The following is a 21,129-nucleotide window of genomic DNA, read 5'->3' on the forward strand; positions in this document are numbered from 1 at the left end:
CAGGTTTGTCAGACCAAACTTGGTGGGACGACGCAAGACTCATTGAAAAAGACAACGGATCGCAGACTGAAAATCATATTGTGTTAAAACTGGACCAACAAAAAGCTGTGTCCAGTCATGAAGTTTTTTAGCTCCAATGAGGAGCTCCAGAAACACTCGGCTGATTGAGTTATAGGGTTTTTTTTAGATCTACTGCCTCTATTATACTGCCCTCATGAGGCTGATTGATTAATAGTTCACTGATTAATAATCTTTTTGAGATCTACTGTCTCTGATATACTGCCCTCATCACAGCTTTTGAGATTACAAGAACTTGTTTACTGATCAAACTACAAAATAATGAAATAAATATCCACAATGAACTAGTTTTATAGTAGAAAATTAAACTGTTAGTATTATATCAGTTAGAGAAATTATTACAATTGTAATCATTATATTATTTACCAGTATGCGCGGATTGTTGGCAGTCCACCGAGGGATTCGGAGAAGTGTGCAAACACTGGAGACTTGCTGATACTGTCCAGACGCTGCAACTCCCTGAACATTAGAAGAGATAAAAAACAAAAAGATATTAATCAATACTCAACGAATTTTATTTGTCATATATACATGTACAATACACATACAATGAAATTTTAACTGGTTCCTTAACAAAAACAAATATAAAATGCGAAAATTTCAAACTAGTGACTTGTTCAATGCCCTACAGTATAGGGGATGGATAGAAACTACATAGAGATCTACCCCTCCCAGTCACTAGTGATTGATATCAGCGACCACTCCGCATCAAAGTGAATAAATGGTTAGCCAGGTGATTTCTGCCCTAAGCGATCGCCATTGCCTTTTTAACAATACGGTCATGATAAACTACATCTACCGAAGGCTGCTCGATTCCAATGATATGGGAGGCAGACTTAACTACACGATTGAGGTCCTTCTTCTCCTTCTTGGTGGACATTAAACATTATTCATTTATTTACTTTTTTATTTTTTTTTTACATTTTTCACGCAGATGTTAATACCTGCTTTTAAATTTCTGAAAGCTATATAATTTTTAATCGAATAGTCTGAAAGATTTTGAAAAAGCATGATGTCAGTTCTTTTCATATAACAAAAGAACAATTAACCCTTGACCCGTTGATCCAAGCCAGAATTTTCTAGGAGCTATAGAAACGTATGAAATTCGTGTTGAAAACAGACTATGCTGCTTGGCGACTGCAGTCGCCCCTAGTGCTATTTTGACCTACATTCTCGGCGACTGCCCCCCCCCCTCCAATTATTAAGGGTTAACAATGGTCTTGCATAATAATTACAATGAAAATAAAAAAAGTCCACATAAAAATATACAAATAAGGTAATAGAGAAAAATATTAAAGATTTTAAAAAGTCTAAAAATACATTAATATTCCGTAATAAAATGGTAATATTATCAAAAAAGCATAAAATATAAACAATTTTAAGTCACATATCAAACAAACTTCCAAAAAACATTATTTTACTATAAAATGGTAAAAGTATCAAAAAAGCATACATTTTGTTTAATTTCCACTTTAATAAACTATTTATACAAAACAGTGAAATAATTAAATCATTTTAAATATCAAATTTAGAAAAATAGCTTTTTGCATGTGGTCTTGCACGGTTTATATTTAAAATATTAATGAATCTAAACATCTACCCCAGCAACCTGTTAGTTATGCTATTTAGTAATGAACAACTATTAGAAATAGAATAAAATTTCATAAATGTAGGGTAATAATAAAAAAAAATAAATAAACTAGAAATTGCAAATTGCAAGTGAAGTGCTGCGAAGTACACCAGCATATAAATGTTCTTCGAACAAAATTATTTATGCGAGTCAAGTGAAAATAATGAATAATAAAAATATAACAAATAATATGAGACATGACCTATTTTCTATAATTAGAACACTTCTCATTGGGTAACAAAGTCGTAATTTTTCATTGTTGTCAAAAAGGGTCTATAGTGGTGAATTATGGTTTAGGTTTTTTTAAATAAAGTTTCAAAAAATTTCTATGTATGTGGAAAATGTAGTTGATTGCCAAAGGTTACAATTTTTATTTTGAAGACTGCATGGTCTAGGAAGTGTACATTTTTTTATGGGGCAAGTTTCCAAGGGCGGGATTTCTAGGGGCGAGTTGACTGCCAAACAGTATTGCCAAAGTGCAAGCCAGTGTGTTATTTGATCACAAGTGCGAGACATCGCAAGTGTGAGCCAGCGAGCCATGACGTCACGACAACAGATACGAGACGTTACTCGAGTTGTGCGAGGTATCGGCTGAGGTTTGTGGAGTACGATTCAAAAAACAACTATAGGTCTAATAATGAATTATTGTGATGTTAAATAGCCAATGTTAGCTATCAAGGAGCGAAGTTTGTTTTTCATTGGGACATTCGTTCCTTCAAGGCTAGGCCTATACCATCCTAGCTAGTCTAGGCCTAGAGTAGGATAAGGCTAGCGCGACATGCGGACGTTGGTACGTGTTGGTTAGTCTACAAACGTCGCCTAAAGTAATTAATTTTACCCGGCAGAACGAAAGAAGGAAACTCCGCTTTTCAGTCGTATTAGGCCCCTGTTTTTGGACAAACAATGACCTTTCAGAGGTCAAATTGCTGTCAAGAATATGAATTGGCTGCTTCGCAGCAATAAAAAAATAAATTAAATTAGATAAAAAATAAATAAATAAGCAAAAAAAAAAAGTAGTTAATCACATTGTAAATTTGGTGCTGCCTGTCATACGCAGAAGAATAGAGGGTCCAGTAACGCCATAGCACCTCTAGATAACTGGAAATAACACTCTAAAACTTAAACACAATTTTCATTTTTCCTCTATTGTTTTTAATTTTTTTTTTTTTTTTAAAGAGGGAGGTCAGCACAGCAGGGTTTCCCCTTGAATTTTCCTCTGATAAAGGCAAGTATTGTAACCACCAAGCTATTCAACTGCACCCTTCCCACATTATCAACAGGTGCTGCTATTATGTTTTTCAAATCCTTACCTTGAAGTTGTGATGAAATACATCATCATTACGATGTACAGGATTACCATTGGTATGCAAATAAAGATGAAGAAATACGACACGATGGTGTTGACAATGATCACGGAGATACAGTTCATTGAAAACATCAGCAATAAATTCAGAGATGAACCCAGTTGCTACAAAGGTAATTCAATATTATCATTACATTCTCTATTTAGTTCAACAATGCATTTAGTTCATCAATGTTTATAGTGATTTTCAATGCTTTGTGATAGTCACTGTGTTTCTGATCGTTACTATGTGTTATCGTCACTGTGTTTGTGATCGTCACTGTGTTTCTGATCGCCACTGTGTTTGTGACTCTCACTGTGGTTGTGATCCTCACTGTGGTTGTGACAATCAGTGTTTGTGATCATCAACGAGTTTGCGATTGTCGCTGTGTTTGTGATCGTCACTGTGTTTGTGATGGTCACTAATTATTTTGCAACCATCACTGAGTTTGCGATTGTGAATGTGTTTGTGACTATCAATGCGTGTGTGATTGTCACCATGACTGTTATTGTTAATATTTGTGATCGTCAGTGTTTGTGATCATCACTGCGTGTGTGATTGTCACCATGTCTGTGATTGTTAGTGTTTGAGTTTGTCACTGTGAATATCATCATTTTCACCATTTATAACCCTCTATACCAAGATCATTATATAACTTTTCCATTATCATCATGGTTATCACCTTCCATCAAAAATTTCACCACCATTATCACCATTATAACTACCATAATCATTATCACTATAATTTTCTTTATACCATCACAATTATCACCCTTAACATCATCATTACATCTTCATTCTTACGATCAATATATATCTCCATTTTCGACAACACCCATCATCCTTATTACCATTTTATCCTCATTTCATTTGTATATTCAGGCTTCAAAAGCACTGGAATTGCATCACCATACAGTAGATACCATTTTCATCTTTAACCTAACACCCTTTCTGCCTGTCCACACTATCAAATTGTATATAGTCAATCGATTGGCCGTCCCGAGGCAAAATAACGTAACTGACATTTTTGTCGATTTTGAGATAATACAATTAGGGAGAATATTAAACACTTCTGAGTTACCTGTAAAATTTACCTGTAAAATTTACCTGTAAAATTTACCTGTAAAATTTACCTGTAAAATTTACCTGTAAAATTTCTCAACAATGAGTCGTTTCGGAGAAAGCACAACCTATGTTTAAGCACAAAACTTAAAATCTAGTGATTTTCTGTGGTAAAACAACGTAACTGCAAGATTACGATTATAAATATATGTTGATTTGCCTCGGGATAGTGTTCAAAAATGTTTTGAGCTCATGGAATTTGGCACAGCAAAATCAACATGGTCTTTTGAGATCTCTGTGTTTGGTAATGCAACGCCTGACCGCCAAACACAGAGATATCCGTGTTACTTGTGTTTTATGGAATCCGATAGATGGGTAATTATCGACATGTACTAACAATTTGAACACTATGTTCAGTCTGGACCGTATGTATTTCACTATCTGTTTGTTTAAATTGAGTGTAGTATATATAACGGTTCATCCTGGTAAGTATTCACAAAACAAACAACATTTTATAGTGCAGACAGACCTTTCCACCATCACAACCATCACTATTACTATTTCTAGTATGATTTTTTTTTTATTACACATGAGCAATTTTTTTCCATCTTACTGCATCTAGAGTCTGTATGTCCGATGAAAATCGATTAAGAACTCGGCCGATTGGAGTTGTATCAAAAAATCTGTAAATGAAATAACTTATTTGTTAGATTTCCAACTGTAATTCAATCATCTTAAAAAAGATCAACCTCATATTTTATCACCGTGTGTGTACTCATATTGTATGTATTTATTGTCTGTTGACTTCAAAAACAGTGATGTAATGAACCTTTCCTAAGTGTTAATTGAACTTAACTTTCGACCAATCAGTACAGGACTTGGAATGAGCTGTGCCTAACTAGCGCACATGTAGTTTCACAAATGCACATATGTTATGTTTTAACACAGGGGTGGGCAGAAAAACCAAAGTGAATTTTTGGTTTAACACCGAGGCCCGCACCCAAACTTGATGTTTCCAGTGAGCTTCCAAAAAAAAAACTCCAAGCACTGCTTTAACACGATTTTATTTTTTAATGTTATGTTTTTACATATGATCGGTGTCGGACCGTAAAAAACAAGGTGTTTTCTAGTCAATGTTGCTTGGCGGGCTGCACACACAGGGTTTTTAATTCATCTTCTTAGGCTGCAAAAACATCGCTGTCAGGCCACATGCATGTGGAGCCTTGGCAGCAATCCAAGGGGCGGGGAGGGGCTTAAAAGAAAATCCAATTGAAATAGAAGCCAAAGGCTCCAGAGTTATTTTGGCAGTTTAGAGCACACACAGTACAGCTACCACCACTTAAGTGACTGAGATGTGTATGCTGCTTTCCTGAATCCAGAGGGCCTGCTTCCAGTGGTGACTCCAAAAATTTTCAGACAATTAGGGAGCACAATCCACTGGATCGCTACAGCCTTGGTCACAGTCCCATATTAAGACTTCATGGTTTAGAATAACCATTGTGCTTTTTGATGACAATATTATAAATTAGCAATCACGATAAAATAGAGTGTAAAAAAAAAATTAAAATATACAATAAAAACTTCAGTTTAGAAAAGCAAATTAATATATGTAGACATTTTTGTGGGGGTCAAATGAAGAGGGGGTTTCAAGCTCATAGAATGAGTAGAGGGAAATAATGAAAACTTAAAAAAAATGCCACTGACCTGAGAGGGGAGAACATGACCATTGTTAGCATGGTGTTATGCATCCTCTTTGACGCATACAAAGCTGAGAGAACCAAAGTCAGGGATGATGTGGTTAACAGAATGATACTGATGATGGAGAATCCAGCATAGCCACTCAAATACTTGCGCAGTATTTGTGCATCAGTTTTCTATAAGAATAAAAACAAAAAGATTTGACATACAAACCACATACAGTAAAACTGAAGTAAAATACTAAAAACGATGGAAATGACAATGATGATCATGGTGATTATATTTTTTTAATACAAATATGTGTTTATGCCTTAAAAAGTAGAAAATACAAAAAAATACAACATGGACCATTTTTAAATCTATGTTGAAGAACGAAAACAATAGCATAACACTGTCGCATTGCCTACCGTACTGGCAAGGTAGGCCTAATCCAGGCTTTTTAGCTCATTAAAATAAATTAAAATGCCGAACCTCAATTTCGTACAATTTGTGTTGATCAGGCATGGCCAACACAACATTCTCTTTTTTGTTGGCCTTGTGATGATAATGATGATGATAAAATAATGATGTTGATGATGATGCAAGGTTGATGACGATTATTATGATGACAATGATTATGATGATAATAATAAGATGATGTGAATAACAGTGGTTATAAAATAAATCCAACTGTGTTGATAGACAAATTTTTATTTACTGATGAATATCAGTTAGTCACTCAATCAAACAAACAATTAGATAAATCAATAAATTATTCAAAAAATAACAAGTCATCAACAAAACCAATCATTCAAATGATTAATAAATAAAAAATCAATCATTTAATCAACAATATTCTTACATTTGGTGGTGGATGAATACCAGCATTTGACCAGGCAGAGAGCCAGAAATTGTTACCCACACTGCATCCATTGTACAGGAAAATGAGAACCATCACAAGCAGAAACACACGGACACGAAGCTGTTTGATATAATTGCCGTACATCGTAAAGCCAACGGATCCTTTAACACGCTCCTCTTTCTCAATTAATTTTCCAGTTTTATCATCGTTATCTGAATATTGAGGACGAGGTCGAGAAAATATCATTGGGGTTGTCATGAGTAATCAAGTGATGCACAGAAATGATAGAAAAATTGTCTATTTTCATTCCCGGCCTACGAAGTCTCGCACATTTGTCACAGGACTCGCGCATTCAAACTGCTCTCAAGCTCTTGTTCTCAGCGGGATCTCTTGTTCTACTTGACGTAGTTTTCTATACACCAAATTCGTCACCAAAGCAAGCTGTTATAATGGGTATAACATCAAAACAAACCGCTAGGTGACAACTTTTGTAATATGCCCCCACTCAAATAAACTTCAACAGTTTTTAAACCCCAAACAATTCTTTATATGTACATCATAAACTAACTTATCGAAAAGCCTTCTTAAATATTCCTTTTAATAAACGTCAGAGTTTTGACCCTTTAGATTTGAAATGGAATGAAAGAAACAAATGGAAAACTTGAACATTTTTGCATAGCCTCGTCGCGTGAAAGTCATACAAACAACTGTCTTCTGACTCAATGGTCATCGTTGTCAAAAGAAAGACCTTATTCTAAAATTCAGCAATAAGTTTGTCCAATAGTTTAAATATTTCATACAGAAATCCTAACAAAATGACTTGGTGATAGCATTTAAGATAAATGTGTACCGCTAAATCAACAGCGATCCTTTAGTCAGCGCCGGATGTGTCGAGTCACCCAAGTGATATTTCTAGGCCCCCTGGAAGTCGTCTCAAAACTATTCATATTTTTAGTCCTAATGAAAATTTTAATCAAATTAACCTTAATCTCATGTATCTATGAATCATTCAAAATATATACGCTGTTTAATATAAAAAGTATCTTCTACGATAACTTCATTACATTTTAGACGATTTAATATACACCACTTTCGACTCCGCTCAATTCGATCCATTAGCAACTTAAAAGTCACATTCAGAGGCGGTAGGCCTAATTACACATTGTAGGGTTCTTTCTAGGCATGTATCAATGCATCTCATAGGGTTACTAAATTCAGCCAGTTACATGACTCTTCAAGTTCACAGAAAAAGCACTGCTATATTTAGCTTTAGCATATAACACAATTACAGGTATCTCCACAAATAGGCAGTAGACGAAAAAAAAACACCTAATAAAATTGTTTTAGACAAATATTCTATTTTTTAGTTTGCCATTTTTATACAGTAGACTAGTTGATTTTTTATAAGCCATGTCTCCATTAAACTTCAGTAAAATAAACAAAAATCTTTTGGAGGTGGGGGAAACAGAATTGGAAAAACCTTAATAGTATACCATGTTAAAAAATTGTCTGGAGATAAATATTTTTTAAATAAAAAGACAATACTACCTTCGTTAACACCTTTCTTAACAGAGATGACATCGCCCTCGTCATCGGAAGCAAATGACATCCTAGACACCTGCCTCAACAGCTTTCTTCGTTCTACAACAACATCATCTTCATTTTCTGAATCAACCTTCTCTTTTTCCTTCTGCTGGGATTCTTGGATCAGTGTCTGCCATTCGCTGTACAGTTCTGGGTCTTTCTTAGCTATATCATCCAGTGTTCCTTGATGTTGAACTCTGCCATCTTTCATAACAATAATCTGAAAGATAATAACTTATTCTTTATATTGTAACTTTTTTTTCAAGCTCTGTTAACACAAAAGGGACATAGAAAGATGATTTTTTGTTATACCCCTGTCTCTTATACACATCTAGATGTGTATAAGAGACAGCTTTCGACTCCGCTCAATTCGGTCTATTGGCTACTTAAAAGTCACATTCGGAGGCGGTAGGCCTAATTATAATATATATATATATATATATATATATATATATATATAACATGTAATCAGAAAGGAATATCCAATAACCCATTGCCTGATAGAGGTGTACAATAAACTAATTTCAAATGCTGAGATTCCTAACTCAATTAGCACACTGGCCCTAACAGATTTTACAAAGGCTGTTGACTTTATTGATCATAGATTTTGCAAATCCCCTTCTATCTTGCAATGGGTTGTGGATTCCCTTTCAGATAGAAATCAAAGGGTTAGGTACAAGAACAAACTTTCCGAATGGGAAACCCTTACTGGGGGAGTCCCTCAAGGTACAGTCTTTGCGCCCATAATTTTTTGGTGTGTAATTAATAGTGCCTGTACAGATGATATTTTAGGATCTAATTCTGGGATCCAGGTCTGGAAGTATGTCGATGACCTGACGCTTGGAGAGAGTAGAATTTTAGGCCAACCAAGTTTGATTCAGAAGGGACTAAATTGTCTTCAAGAGTAGTCATTGACCAATAAATTAAAACTTAATCCCTCCAAGTGTCAAGTCATGCAAATTTATTATGGACAAGAATGCTTCCAGACCTGGATCTTCACATAGCTGATCATAAATTACAAGTTGTCTCTGAAGTTAAATTATTGGGGGTTCATTTCCAGTCAGATTTGAAATGGGGGGTGGGGGGTTATGTCAAACTTATGCTACAAAAAGCTAATAAAAAACTATTCATGCTCCGTAAATTGAAACAGGCTGATTTGAATATTAAAGAGTTATTAACTGTGTACAAAGGTTACATCCGCCCCATATTAGAATATGCCGTCACATTGTGGAATAACGGCCTCACTGTGCTGCACGTATCCCGTCTAGAAAGTATGCAAAAACGAGTTTGCCATTTAATCCTTGGGGGACAGTATACGACTTACGACTGTGTAAGTCGTATACTTTTCATTGAGTCGTATACTGTCCTAGCAAACAATAATAATATAATCTTTATTCATTCCACCACCTATGGTACAATACCGAAACCAAGAAGGCGATGCCTGTAAGCAGGTCCGGTGCTAACTTATAAATTAATGCCTTAAATAAACATCAAACGGATACAAACATGGTCCGTAACTTGCCTAACCCTCCTGAGAGGGTTATTCGAGGAGCTGAGCGTTTTTTGTTATTATAAAGACCCGAATTCAATACTCGACACAGAGCCGGGTATCGTACCCGGGCCCTGGTGTGCAAGAGGCAGGAACAATACCAATTAGCCAAACGCTCAGCTAGTTTATTAGGTACAGTAATTATATTTTTGTATTTGACTTGGGTTTTTTTATGTTTTTGTATTTTATTGGGGTTTAATCTATTTTTGTATTTGACTAGGGTTTGTATATTTTAAATTGATGTTTCTTATTGGCTGTTTGTGAAGAGTGTCCCCAATTCAGCTTTCAGATGCTAAGGAACTCTATTTTGCCAACTTTGAATAAAGAGACCGAGATATATATACCTAAATGCTACAGTAACAGGCGCTATACGATCTTTGGTTACGGTAGCTTGACGTAAAAAAAAACGTAAAATCGTAATGCCCTATAACTTCATAAAAAAAAATTGCCAAAAAAAAATTTTTAAGTAGATTCTATTATTAATGACATATACAAAAAAAAAAATTCGTTCTAAGTCCCTTTTAAATTTTACTTGACAAAAAAATGTGACATATGCCTAAATATGGTCATGGTGATATCACATCAAGTCAGTCATTTCCCCTTACTGGGTAATGGTCTATAAACAAAGTTGTTTTGACTTTTTTGCATTCAAAAAAAAAAATTTAATTTAATTAAGTGAAAAAATATTGGAACATGACATGTCAATAATTATATTTTGCAAGAGAATATTTAAAGGTATATAACCAGCGAGAGCAAAATGAATAATTGACATTTTATAGTTGTTAATAACATTTTAAAAATGCATTATTCACTATTCACTGTGAAAAAAAAGTGTTAATGGATACACATAGATGAAAACATCAAACATGTTTTGGGTATGAAGATGTTTGTATTTGTGATCAAACTCCTGTTTTCACAGGATATGAACACAGCACTCTGGGACTGGAGGGAATCTTAAACACCAGGCTACATCTCCACTCTGTAAGACTCACCAATGTTTATAAAAATAATATTTACTTTTAGTAATAGTATTTCTAACTGGAAGCCAAATGTTTTACAAATGCCACATTCTAAACAAGAAGTGGTTTAGCACAGTGGGTACGGTTTGGTTTCTCAACCTCGAGGTTGGGGTTTCAATCCCCTCGCTGTGCATTTCGCTTGTGTCCTTGGGCAAGCCACTTTATCTACATTGTTTTTCCCCACCCAGGAGTATAAAGGAGTATACAAAGTATAAATGGGTACCTTGTAGTGTTAAATGCCAAATGGCACTGATGTAGCTGTTGCAACATTATGGAATACTCCTCCAGGGAACTTAAGTTTGTGTTCCATAGGCGTCCAATCCAATGACCAGGGGTAGTAATGTGAAGCGCTTAGAGGCCTTGTTGGCACTAAGAGCTATATAAATATAACATATTATTATTATTATTAACCTAAATTTAATTAATATTTCTGTTAATGGGATTGACTTACCCAGTCAGCATTCTCAACGTACTGAACTTGATGTGTCACCAAAAGGCAAGTTCGACAATTGTTCATTAGCAATCCCACAATGCCTTCTTCAAATAACTGACGTCCCACGTGGACATCAAGTGCTGATAGTGGATCATCCTATAAAAGAATTGATGACATACGCAATATTATTGGGGGGCTTTTTCAATAATTTGTTTCACGTAGTTTAAATCACTTGTAGGCCCAATATATTTAAATTGATTCATATATGTAGACACAAAGTTTTAAGATTGCTAATAGCAAACAATCATTGTTTCATCTCTTCTCGGTACTTTAAATTTTATTTTTTAATATTTGTTAAGCACTTCTCTGACGATCTTTCCAACCTATTAAAACATACACCAACGGCCCAGGAATTAGAAGGCAAGCATCTTAACAACCAATATACAGTTCCATTAAACCATAGATGAAATTTTACTTTTGAAAAAGTATGGATTTTAAATAATTATGAAATTAAAATTTTGAAAATATATATGAAAATTACAAAAAAAACCCAAAATAAATAAATGAATTTGAGAAATAAAGAGAGAATTTACTGAATACAAATTTGTATTCCTACCAATATTACAACATCATTGTAACTGTACATCGCCCTGGCCACGCTGATCCTCTGTTTTTGGCCCCCGCTGAGGTTAATGCCCTTCTCACCAATCTCTGTTTGATCCCCAGCTGGCAGGATATCAATGTCTGGCTTTAGAGCACAAGAGGAGATGACTGAATCGTATCTATTGTTCGATTAAAAAAGAATCAACAAAAGATACTAGAAACACAACATAGAGCACTCGCGTAGTAAAAGTGAGGCGGAAATGCATCACATTTTTTACTCAAATACAGACGCAAGCGGTGGCCTTCTATGTTCAATAATACCAATTTACACAAGATGATAATAGGCACGCATCCAGACATACAGGGCGCCCTTCTCTTGCTAAGTAAATCAAAATGTACGTGGTTTACATTTTATACTTTTCAATAAGTAACTTTGTTCAATACTATCTTGTCATTTGCCATTTTTTGACTGCAATTAAAATTGAATTTACTTACGCTACTGTTTACTTTTCCTATATTGTATCGAACACTCTTATAACTTTTAAAGGCTTCCCCAGATAACCATGTTTAAAAACACACATAAATAAATGCTTGCCATTTTATTGGTGGAATTATATAACAGGTATTTACAACAGTTAAAAACAAAGTAATCAATTATTTTATCTGAATTATTTGTATGTGCATATGTTTATGTTCTATTCATTATCTTCCACTCCATGATACCTGGAGGTAAATATCAAATGATGCCATCATGCAACACACCCATTTAAACTTGCAACACACTATAGCTGGCAGAAAAGCCACAGATAGGCAAAACTTTTTATGTATAACTAGAATCAATTTTTACTAGAATTATCAATAATAAATTACTTGTTCTCCTACTTACCTGTCCGACTCAGCGCAATAACCAAACAGAACATTTTCTTTCAGTGATGCATTAACAAGCCACGCTTTCTGCGCTGCAAATGACACGGTGCTCTTGTGCCTGAAAAGGTAAATGAGGAAAACATGTTCATCAATCAATCAATAAATAACCACTCACTCAATCAATCAATGGACTAACCAATCAATCATTTTATTTAAATTGTATCAATACACAGTCATCTACATTGCACAATTATGTAATATTCAAAATCGGAAAAAAAAAGGAAGCTTGGCTTGCTTTGGGTATTGTTCTAGTTAAATCACTTGAACATTCGTACACAGCACTTCATCAATGTCATGAAAATATTTTTTCTGTATTGTGACTGTATACAATTGCCTGTGACTTAATATTGAAGTTACAATAGGGAGTGTTTCGCAAGCTTACAAAAACGAAAAAAAAATATGGTTACGTCATCAATTTTTTAGATAATGCATTAGATAATGCAGTATATGCAGTATACAGCATTATTAAGAATGTTTTAGGCATGAATGACGATAACGAAAATGATGTATTCGTATTCGTTATCGCTTTCGTAAGGTTACGAAATCGCCCTATTAATCATTTATTTGACAAATACAAATTCAGGAGCAAGATTCACAGTTGGCAAGTTATTTTGATCTCAATAATAATCACAAAATGCTCCTCAACCCAATATTATATTAATTATATAGTATCAAAATTATATATATTATTTTATTAAATTGTTTGTGTGCAATTGGAAATAAATCTTTATGTAGGTGTTAATCCCTATTGTCTCTTCCTGTATTTTGAATAAATAATTAATAATCATAACTTTCTTGGATTGGATTGGATTAATTCGGTGTAAACACCAAGGATAACCCACACCCAGTAGCTACCACCAGTTTAGACGACTGAGCTAAGCTGCTCTTGCACAATGACAGTGTCAGTTTCTACATTACCTGTTCCACTGGACATTCCCACTGAGCGTAGACATCTCACCCAACATCGCCGCCAACACAGAGGACTTGCCACTTCCAACAGCACCAACGATCATTGTCAGTTTACCTAGAATCCATTAAAACCCGTAGGTAAAATCAGTGTATTATTACAGTATATTCTTGAGTATAATAAGGTGATGTACGTATCAGAAGAACCCCCGAGTTTTAGAAGATTTTCGTATGTGGGGTGTATAAAGCCGAGCACTTAATACGGCCGGTGGTCACCGGCCGACGTGATTCCACGTAGGTTGCAACGCCACGACGCGCACATAACAAATCTTTTTTAATGACGGTCCGTTCAGATTGTCACCGACGATCAGCAGACAGTGTCGTATCGTCTGACGCTCACAGGGAGTGGAGTTAAGATTCATCGTACGAGGCAGTGAGTGCCAAGCTTAAGACCACCCTCTGCTTTAGCATCAGAATTCCTACGTTTTTGCTGCTCTTTACGGTCTAAATACTGCCTCTAGCTGTCTAAGTATGGAGCCAAATGTAGGGAAATCCTTGAACTAATACCATTTTATGGGCTTTAAAATGTTCATCAAAAACTTTCATTCACACTAACAGTTAGTAGCTTCATTTAGGTTGTAAATTTGCGTGTTACGGACGATTCGCACACAAGACGAACATGATATAAAAATCAGAAATGTGTATATGATCGTAAGTTGCTTTTTTAAGGCTTGTCATATCATTATCATATCACATCACTTTCTTCATTAAATTTTCATTTTAGGTTTTTGGTATGTGATACATATACTTTACCATGTTTAACATTCGTAGATTCATACATTTAAATTTTTGTACATTCAAATTCGAAGTTAGTTCTGGTCTCGTGCCAATCTCAGCCACTTTAGATAGGCTTTCTTCGTTAAGGCTTAATTCTACGAATGGATATCTGTTGTGAAGCAGGAAATCAAGTTGTCCCTCCCCAGTACCGCCTGATTATAAATCGACGGGAAATCAACCGATAGTTACAGAAAATAAAAATATACAAAGAAAATAATGGTTCCCTCACCTGCGGGTATTTCTAAGCTAATGTCGGCTAAAGTTGGCTCCGGTGAATCAACATCCCAAGTAAAATTAGCATGTTCTATCTGTGAATAAGAAGAGGAAGATTTAAAATAAGAATAAATATTAAAATTTATATAATGATTTTATTTATTTATTAAGCTTCATCACTGCACTGAGAACAAAAAGTACAAGAAAACAAGACATGAAAATCAGCGAATAGGAAGGGATGTCAAGCACCTCACATCAAGAGAAAAAGAACAGAAAAAAAGATGTGGAAATTGCATGTAATGAGTGCAAAAATAAATATATTTACATTTTAAAGTAAAGGCTGTAATATTGCAGATATAAATATATAGAAGTTAATGTGATCAATTTTAGGATAGTCTTGTGTTATAATTACCCACAAGGTTACTATCAGTGTGCAAAAAAAGCTGCAGATATGTTCTGAAATGACACCTCAATAAAAGGAAGACAAATTTCACTGGATAAGCTTGGCAGCAGTCACAGTGGATAGACTCTCCATTGCAAAATGAGTGCTAAAATAGTGCAGAGCTTCCTAGACAACCGCCACCCCACTGTCAGTTGCTTGGAACTTGTATTCACCACCCAAAAAAAAAAAAAAAAAAAAAATACTGACTGTACCATTTCTGCAGTTTGCCAGTAAAAAACAGCAAACAATGTAGATAACTATATAATTTTATTGGGTCTATTTTAAAACGCAAATGTCTCGCAACTTTTCACTGGGGACATCCAGTCAGACTACTTGACAACCTAAAACACTGCAGGATTTTGCACCCCTATTTTCTTTTTTTTTTTCTGTTTTGGCATTTTGTTTTCAAAGACTATCCTAGACCTCTACACCAACAAGGTCATGCACCACTCAAAGAGCACAGATAAACACTGGTAATTCGTAGAATACAATGCCTAGGTCTCTGGATGTCCCCCCAATGGTAGTTGCCAGGATCTCAGAAAGTTTCATTTCAAATTTAGTGAAAATGGTGTATGGGGCTATTGTTGAAAAAAGGAACTTTAGTCGAAGCAGTAAATACAGAGGCACATGCATACATATGTTAGAACTATCAAAACAATTATTGAAATGTAGAATATATACTGACCTTTAGCACCAGGTCATCAGGAAGGTCATCAACATTTGAGAAATTTGGGTTGGCAGTGTTCGACGAGAAGGTTCCATATTGGTTGCCATCGGCTGCATTTACCAATAAGGTACGATCATTGTTCTTTTTACTTTTAAATTTGTTTGGTGGTAAGCAACAAGCTGTGCCAAAGTCCTGTTAAACAAGATATAAAAATGTTTTATTTTCTTCATTCAAACAAGGATATACAGAAATACGCTATGATCATGATCTGGTTGAGCTTGCTTGGGATTTTTTGTCTCAGGTCGAGTTTGTTTGGGATTGTCTGTTTCATTCTCGCCACCCATCACAATACACATAATAAACAATGGCTATTTCTTAATTGTCAATCAATTAAACAAGTGTCCAATCAAAACAAGGTAAGGAACACATTAATTTCTTACATGTGTGGTCCCAAAAAACACATCTAAGCTGTCATTTTCAGGGGCCTCGTCAACAATATCCAAGGGGCAGGGCTTAGTGGAAAGGATTTACATATTTCTTTTAAACACTTAATTCATCCAAGTGTGATTGCCATTAAATGGATTTGCTTTAAAAAAAAAAAAGTATTATGACTTTAAGACATGATATACAGAATTAAAAGCTTCTTACATCTTCATCAATTGCCGACTTGTCTCGTTCCAAAACAACTTCCACCTTCTGGCGTCCATCATCCGTCTCCTCGCATTCGGGAGATTCCAGGAAGCCCTGTAGACGCTTGGTGCTGACATGCGCGTTGACGAGGAACGCAAATGTCGTGGGCATTACAAATAGGGGGATGGTAATTTGATTGAGGAGCGACAGGGAGGCAAATGCTACGGCAGGTGTCAGCGGTTCGTGCTCAAATACTTGGTACAGACCGTATGCCTAAGAAACACAATCAAAATTTACCCAAACCTTTTTGATAGAGGGTAGTGTCTCAACTCAAGGAATGGTTAAATATAATAATAATAATTACTTTTTATTCCATTAAATATGTAAGAAATATAAAACACATTTTTGTGGCATTTGAATTTCACATTTTATTCTATTTTGTCCTATGATTTTGGCAGGACAATATTTTTAGATTTTAAGTAAATTAACAATCTTCGGTTAAGTGTAAAATTAAATTAGTTAAATATAAACACTCACCACAAGAGTAACGAGAAGAGGCGAGGCAATAGTTGTAGTTGCTGAAATATAAATAAAAATGTTAAGCTATCCATAATATAAGATATTATGTGAGTAATACATGTATGCCAATTATATATGGGTTGATATGACATCACATACCCATATATGGAAGTGATATGACATCATTATGCTGATATGTGGCAAGGACAAGCCAAACCAGTCACTCGTCGCAAATCGTATTTCTGAGATATTCTGAGACCAAAACATGCTTCAATATCAATTTGTTTGAAATCAATTTTATTGCACTATTAAAGCTAACCTTAATATTTTCTAAACATCCTGCTATGCTTTCATTTTCCCTATTTTCAATGTTAAAATCATAAACTTTGAAGGCTGATTTCTCAAATTTTGTTCTTTAAACAGCTGTATGCTTAAACGCTTGTAACATCATAAGGAAAAGTCTGATTTTAATGATTCTTTTTACCATTTTATAGCTCATATTTTACTGTTTAACCCACTATTAACAACTAAAAATTGATTTTTGCGACGAGTGACTGCTTTGGCTTGTCTTTGCCACATATGGACAATTCATACAAATTTATAATATATTCATGATAGTATGGAAAAGAAGTTAATTTCACAAGAATACATTTTCTTTTGCATAGAAAAGTTGGTTGACAAACTTAATAACACTATACAATGATTTATAGCCATAAAAAACAAAGATAAATGGAATGAGAAAATCTGAGAATACAGGCAAGGTTACACTTTAAAACCCCGTTCCAGATTCCAGAAATTCAAGATATTGACAATGATGTATTATTATTATAATCAGGGGCGGATCCAGAAATGTCCAAAAGGGGGGGCCAGAAGTGGGGCCGATTTAGACAACACTGTCGTAGGGGGTCCGGGGGCATGCCCCCGCGAAATTTTTGTGTTCTAGACGCCCGAACATAACATTTGAGACATTCTGGGCTATTATTTTTTTCTTTTTCCCTCTTTTTTTTTTTTTTTTTTTTTTTTACTTCCCAAAAGGGGGGCCGGGGCCGGGCCGGCCCCCCCTAAATCCGCCCCTGATAATTGATGTGATGTAATATGCCAAAGTATGGTCATGATGACATCACATCATGACCATATATAGGCTCATCATGACTATACATGGGCATACAACAGTTTTTGTTAATGAAAATTTAATAGAGTAGACAGAGCATACAGCCATGGCTCTGGAGGAAAACATTTTTTTAAAAATATTTTGTACAACTGATTCTAAGACACAAAAATGGTGTTTGACAAAAAAACTCTGGAAAAGTTAATGATACAGATTTTGTAATATTTAAAAACCGGGGGAAAATGTGGTTACGCCCCTTTTTTCCCAGTTTTCAAATATCCAAAAATCTGTATATCATTAACAAGTTCCCAAGTTTTTCCTGAAAAATCAATTTTCTGTCTTAGGAAAATCAGTTGTTCAACACATTAAAACAAAAATTTTCCTCTGGAGCCTGGCATTAAACCTTGTTAGATAATTTGTGGCAAAGACAAGCTAAAGCAGTAATTTTCTTGTAAAAAAAACATCGATTTTTAGTTATTAAAAGACAGGATTAAACAGTAAAATGAGAGCTATAAAACGGTAAAAGAATTTTTTAAATCCAACATTTTGCTATAGAGTTTAACAGGAGTTTAAAACATACAGCTGTTTAAAGAACAATATTTGAGAAATCAGACAAGAAGCCAACAATGTAGTAGATGGTGCTATACTCACTTAAAGCAAAACTCCAGAGGGAGCACTTCATTCTGACATGAACCTCTTTCGCTCGAGCATCTTTGATGTTGTATAAAAAGATGTCCTCCCAGCCGTACAGCTTAATTAGCTTGATCCCTTGCAGCATTTCATTTATCCTCTTCAGACGCTCATCAGAATTGGCCTGAGAATTAACGAAGATGTTAATAAGCATTTACCTTTGTAGTACAGCCTTACTTACATGCATGCTTAAGGACTAAAATATGACGTCTAAATGTATTGATATAATTATAAAATTTTCATGTTTTCCACCCCAATCCCCCAAAAGAAATAAATTATATATAAAAGTTATTATTTGAGTATATTAAAAACAATTCCAAATGCACCAGTTTTGGTAGGCGCTACCAATTTGTATTAATTATGTATTATTATTATTATTATAATTATTATTTCTGTAACTATCATTAAATTCTAATGTTCTATATTTTGTTACCTCTTACCATGATAATTTTCTGGAAACAGCAAGTTATTATTTGAGGGTATTAAAATCAATTCTAAATACACCAGTTTTGGGAGGCGCTAACAATAAAGGGCATGGGCTGTTTATATCATTATTATTATTATTATTATCATAACTATTGTTATCATTTGTATTAATTATTATTATTATTATTATTATTATTATTATTATTATTAATATTATTATTATTATTATTATTACTATTATTATTGTTATTATTACTTCTGTAATTATCATTAAATTCTATTGTTCTATATTTTTTTTTCTCTTACCATGACAATTTTCTGGAAACCAGCAAGAATACCAGCAATTTTAGTCTGTATCGGCATGGTAACAAAGAATACAGAGAAACCAACCAACGCCGAGTAGCCCAAGGTCAGATATAGGATATATAAAGATATACCAAGCTAAAAAAAAATCAAGAAAATGGAAAAGAAAATATAATTGTCAAAATTTATAAACAATTTATAAGGCAAGCATTTTAGGGTTAAAAAGTAAGAGTTGGGCGCTAAATATTGATGCTGGCAGGGATAATATGTATATTTTTGTAATTTACATTTTTTTTAAAGTATTTGAAACCTATCAATAGATGCGAAAATTTACACAAAAAAAATACAAAAAAAAAAAAAAAAACAAGCAAAGGAAACAATAACAGGTCAATGAAGAAATACAAAAATCAGTTTTTCTACTAGATAGAAAGCCTTGACCTTGGTTCAAGTGAGGATTATTGGATGTAGAACGCTGGATTAGAGAAGTGTTGATTATTCTATAGACTATATAGTACATAGTGATAATGGCCTTCCATGGCTTAGTACGAATAAAATATTCTGATTTTCTTAGTATTTTGAAAACGTGGAAAAGAGGATATGGATGGGTTTAACCTTGATTAGAGCTATAGTGTGAATTAAATTTGGATGTAGTGAAGTCGTTCTTAAAATGCAATTGTCCAGTGTATTACAATATGTTTGTGTCTGGATTTTATAAGCGGCTTTAGTAAATTTGCATTGTCTAATTTTTTGATATGGTTTAAACTGGGCTGATGCCGGCTTCAGAAACATTGCAAGGGAGGAGTGTCTGAATAAACATGATCAGAAGCCTCACATGTCTACAATAGGTGCAGTGGTTCGCAGGCGATATCCCCATTGCTGCATGAAACTTTTTAGACGCCTGGGGATCTAGTAAAAGAAAAACCCTCCTAAAAATATCTCACAATTTCAGAAGCTTCATTAATTATTAATGAAATTGTTGGTTTATATACCTACTGTTCCAACAGGAATAGAGTGGTTTCACAACTCTCTGGTTTTCTTGATATAGATATAAATTTTCATCATCTATTAAATTTAATTGATTTTATTTCATGTTTCTTGTATTTTTAGAGCCCTTTTGGATAGGTTTATAAACTTATATCCAACAGGAAGAGTTGTTTCTCTACTCTCTGGTTTTGTTGATATACGTATAAATTTTCATCATCTATTAAATTAAATTGATTTTGTTTCTGTCTTGCATTTTTAGAGCCTTTTTGTTAATAGTTTTTATAGTACAGATTTGAATATTTTTACAGTTCATGTGCAATGGATTCCTGGTAATATATTGAATATTGAAAACAACACTTCTGTGATGAGTAGTGGGAATTAAAGGCAGACAAGCTTGACAAACTAAACAAGCTAAACAAGATTATGATCCTACTAGAACAGTTAATTGGATTTGAAGGTTTGATAGTTGTAACGGTGCCTGCTTTCCAAACTCAGGGTCTTAGGTTCAATTCCTGTCACAGTAACAGGATTCAAGATTTAAGACCAAAACAACTGCACTCCCTATAGACTCGTAATAAGACTTAGTTAATGCAAACAGCAAATCTTGTGTTTATGTTTGCTGTTGTTGGGCATATCC

At 34.4% G+C, this 21,129-nt stretch overlaps 1 protein-coding gene across 1 annotated transcript in view; it reads right to left on the bottom strand.

Annotated features, from left to right (window-relative positions):
- Positions 1-21,129, bottom strand: part of LOC117106975 (ATP-binding cassette sub-family C member 9-like) — a gene marked incomplete at its 5' end in the record, with an annotated part of 36,182 nt that overhangs the window by 8,685 nt on the left and 6,368 nt on the right. Inside the window, 17 exons of the mRNA XM_033248494.1 lie at positions 445-537; positions 3,019-3,176; positions 4,727-4,796; positions 5,818-5,987; positions 6,653-6,864; positions 8,201-8,456; positions 11,256-11,393; positions 11,854-12,019; positions 12,727-12,825; positions 13,686-13,791; positions 14,740-14,818; positions 15,851-16,024; positions 16,481-16,735; positions 17,000-17,040; positions 18,741-18,903; positions 19,512-19,646; positions 20,341-20,434. Of these exons, the coding sequence (XP_033104385.1) occupies positions 445-537; positions 3,019-3,176; positions 4,727-4,796; positions 5,818-5,987; positions 6,653-6,864; positions 8,201-8,456; positions 11,256-11,393; positions 11,854-12,019; positions 12,727-12,825; positions 13,686-13,791; positions 14,740-14,818; positions 15,851-16,024; positions 16,481-16,735; positions 17,000-17,040; positions 18,741-18,903; positions 19,512-19,646; positions 20,341-20,434 (2,409 nt within the window). The remainder of the gene's footprint in view (positions 1-444; positions 538-3,018; positions 3,177-4,726; positions 4,797-5,817; positions 5,988-6,652; positions 6,865-8,200; positions 8,457-11,255; positions 11,394-11,853; positions 12,020-12,726; positions 12,826-13,685; positions 13,792-14,739; positions 14,819-15,850; positions 16,025-16,480; positions 16,736-16,999; positions 17,041-18,740; positions 18,904-19,511; positions 19,647-20,340; positions 20,435-21,129) is intronic.

Source organism: Anneissia japonica, unplaced genomic scaffold, assembly GCF_011630105.1.
Source record: "Anneissia japonica isolate Jap-2015-1 unplaced genomic scaffold, ASM1163010v1 scaffold288095_len80955_cov110, whole genome shotgun sequence".
In the NCBI taxonomy this organism is placed as follows: Eukaryota; Metazoa; Echinodermata; class Crinoidea; order Comatulida; family Comatulidae; genus Anneissia; species Anneissia japonica.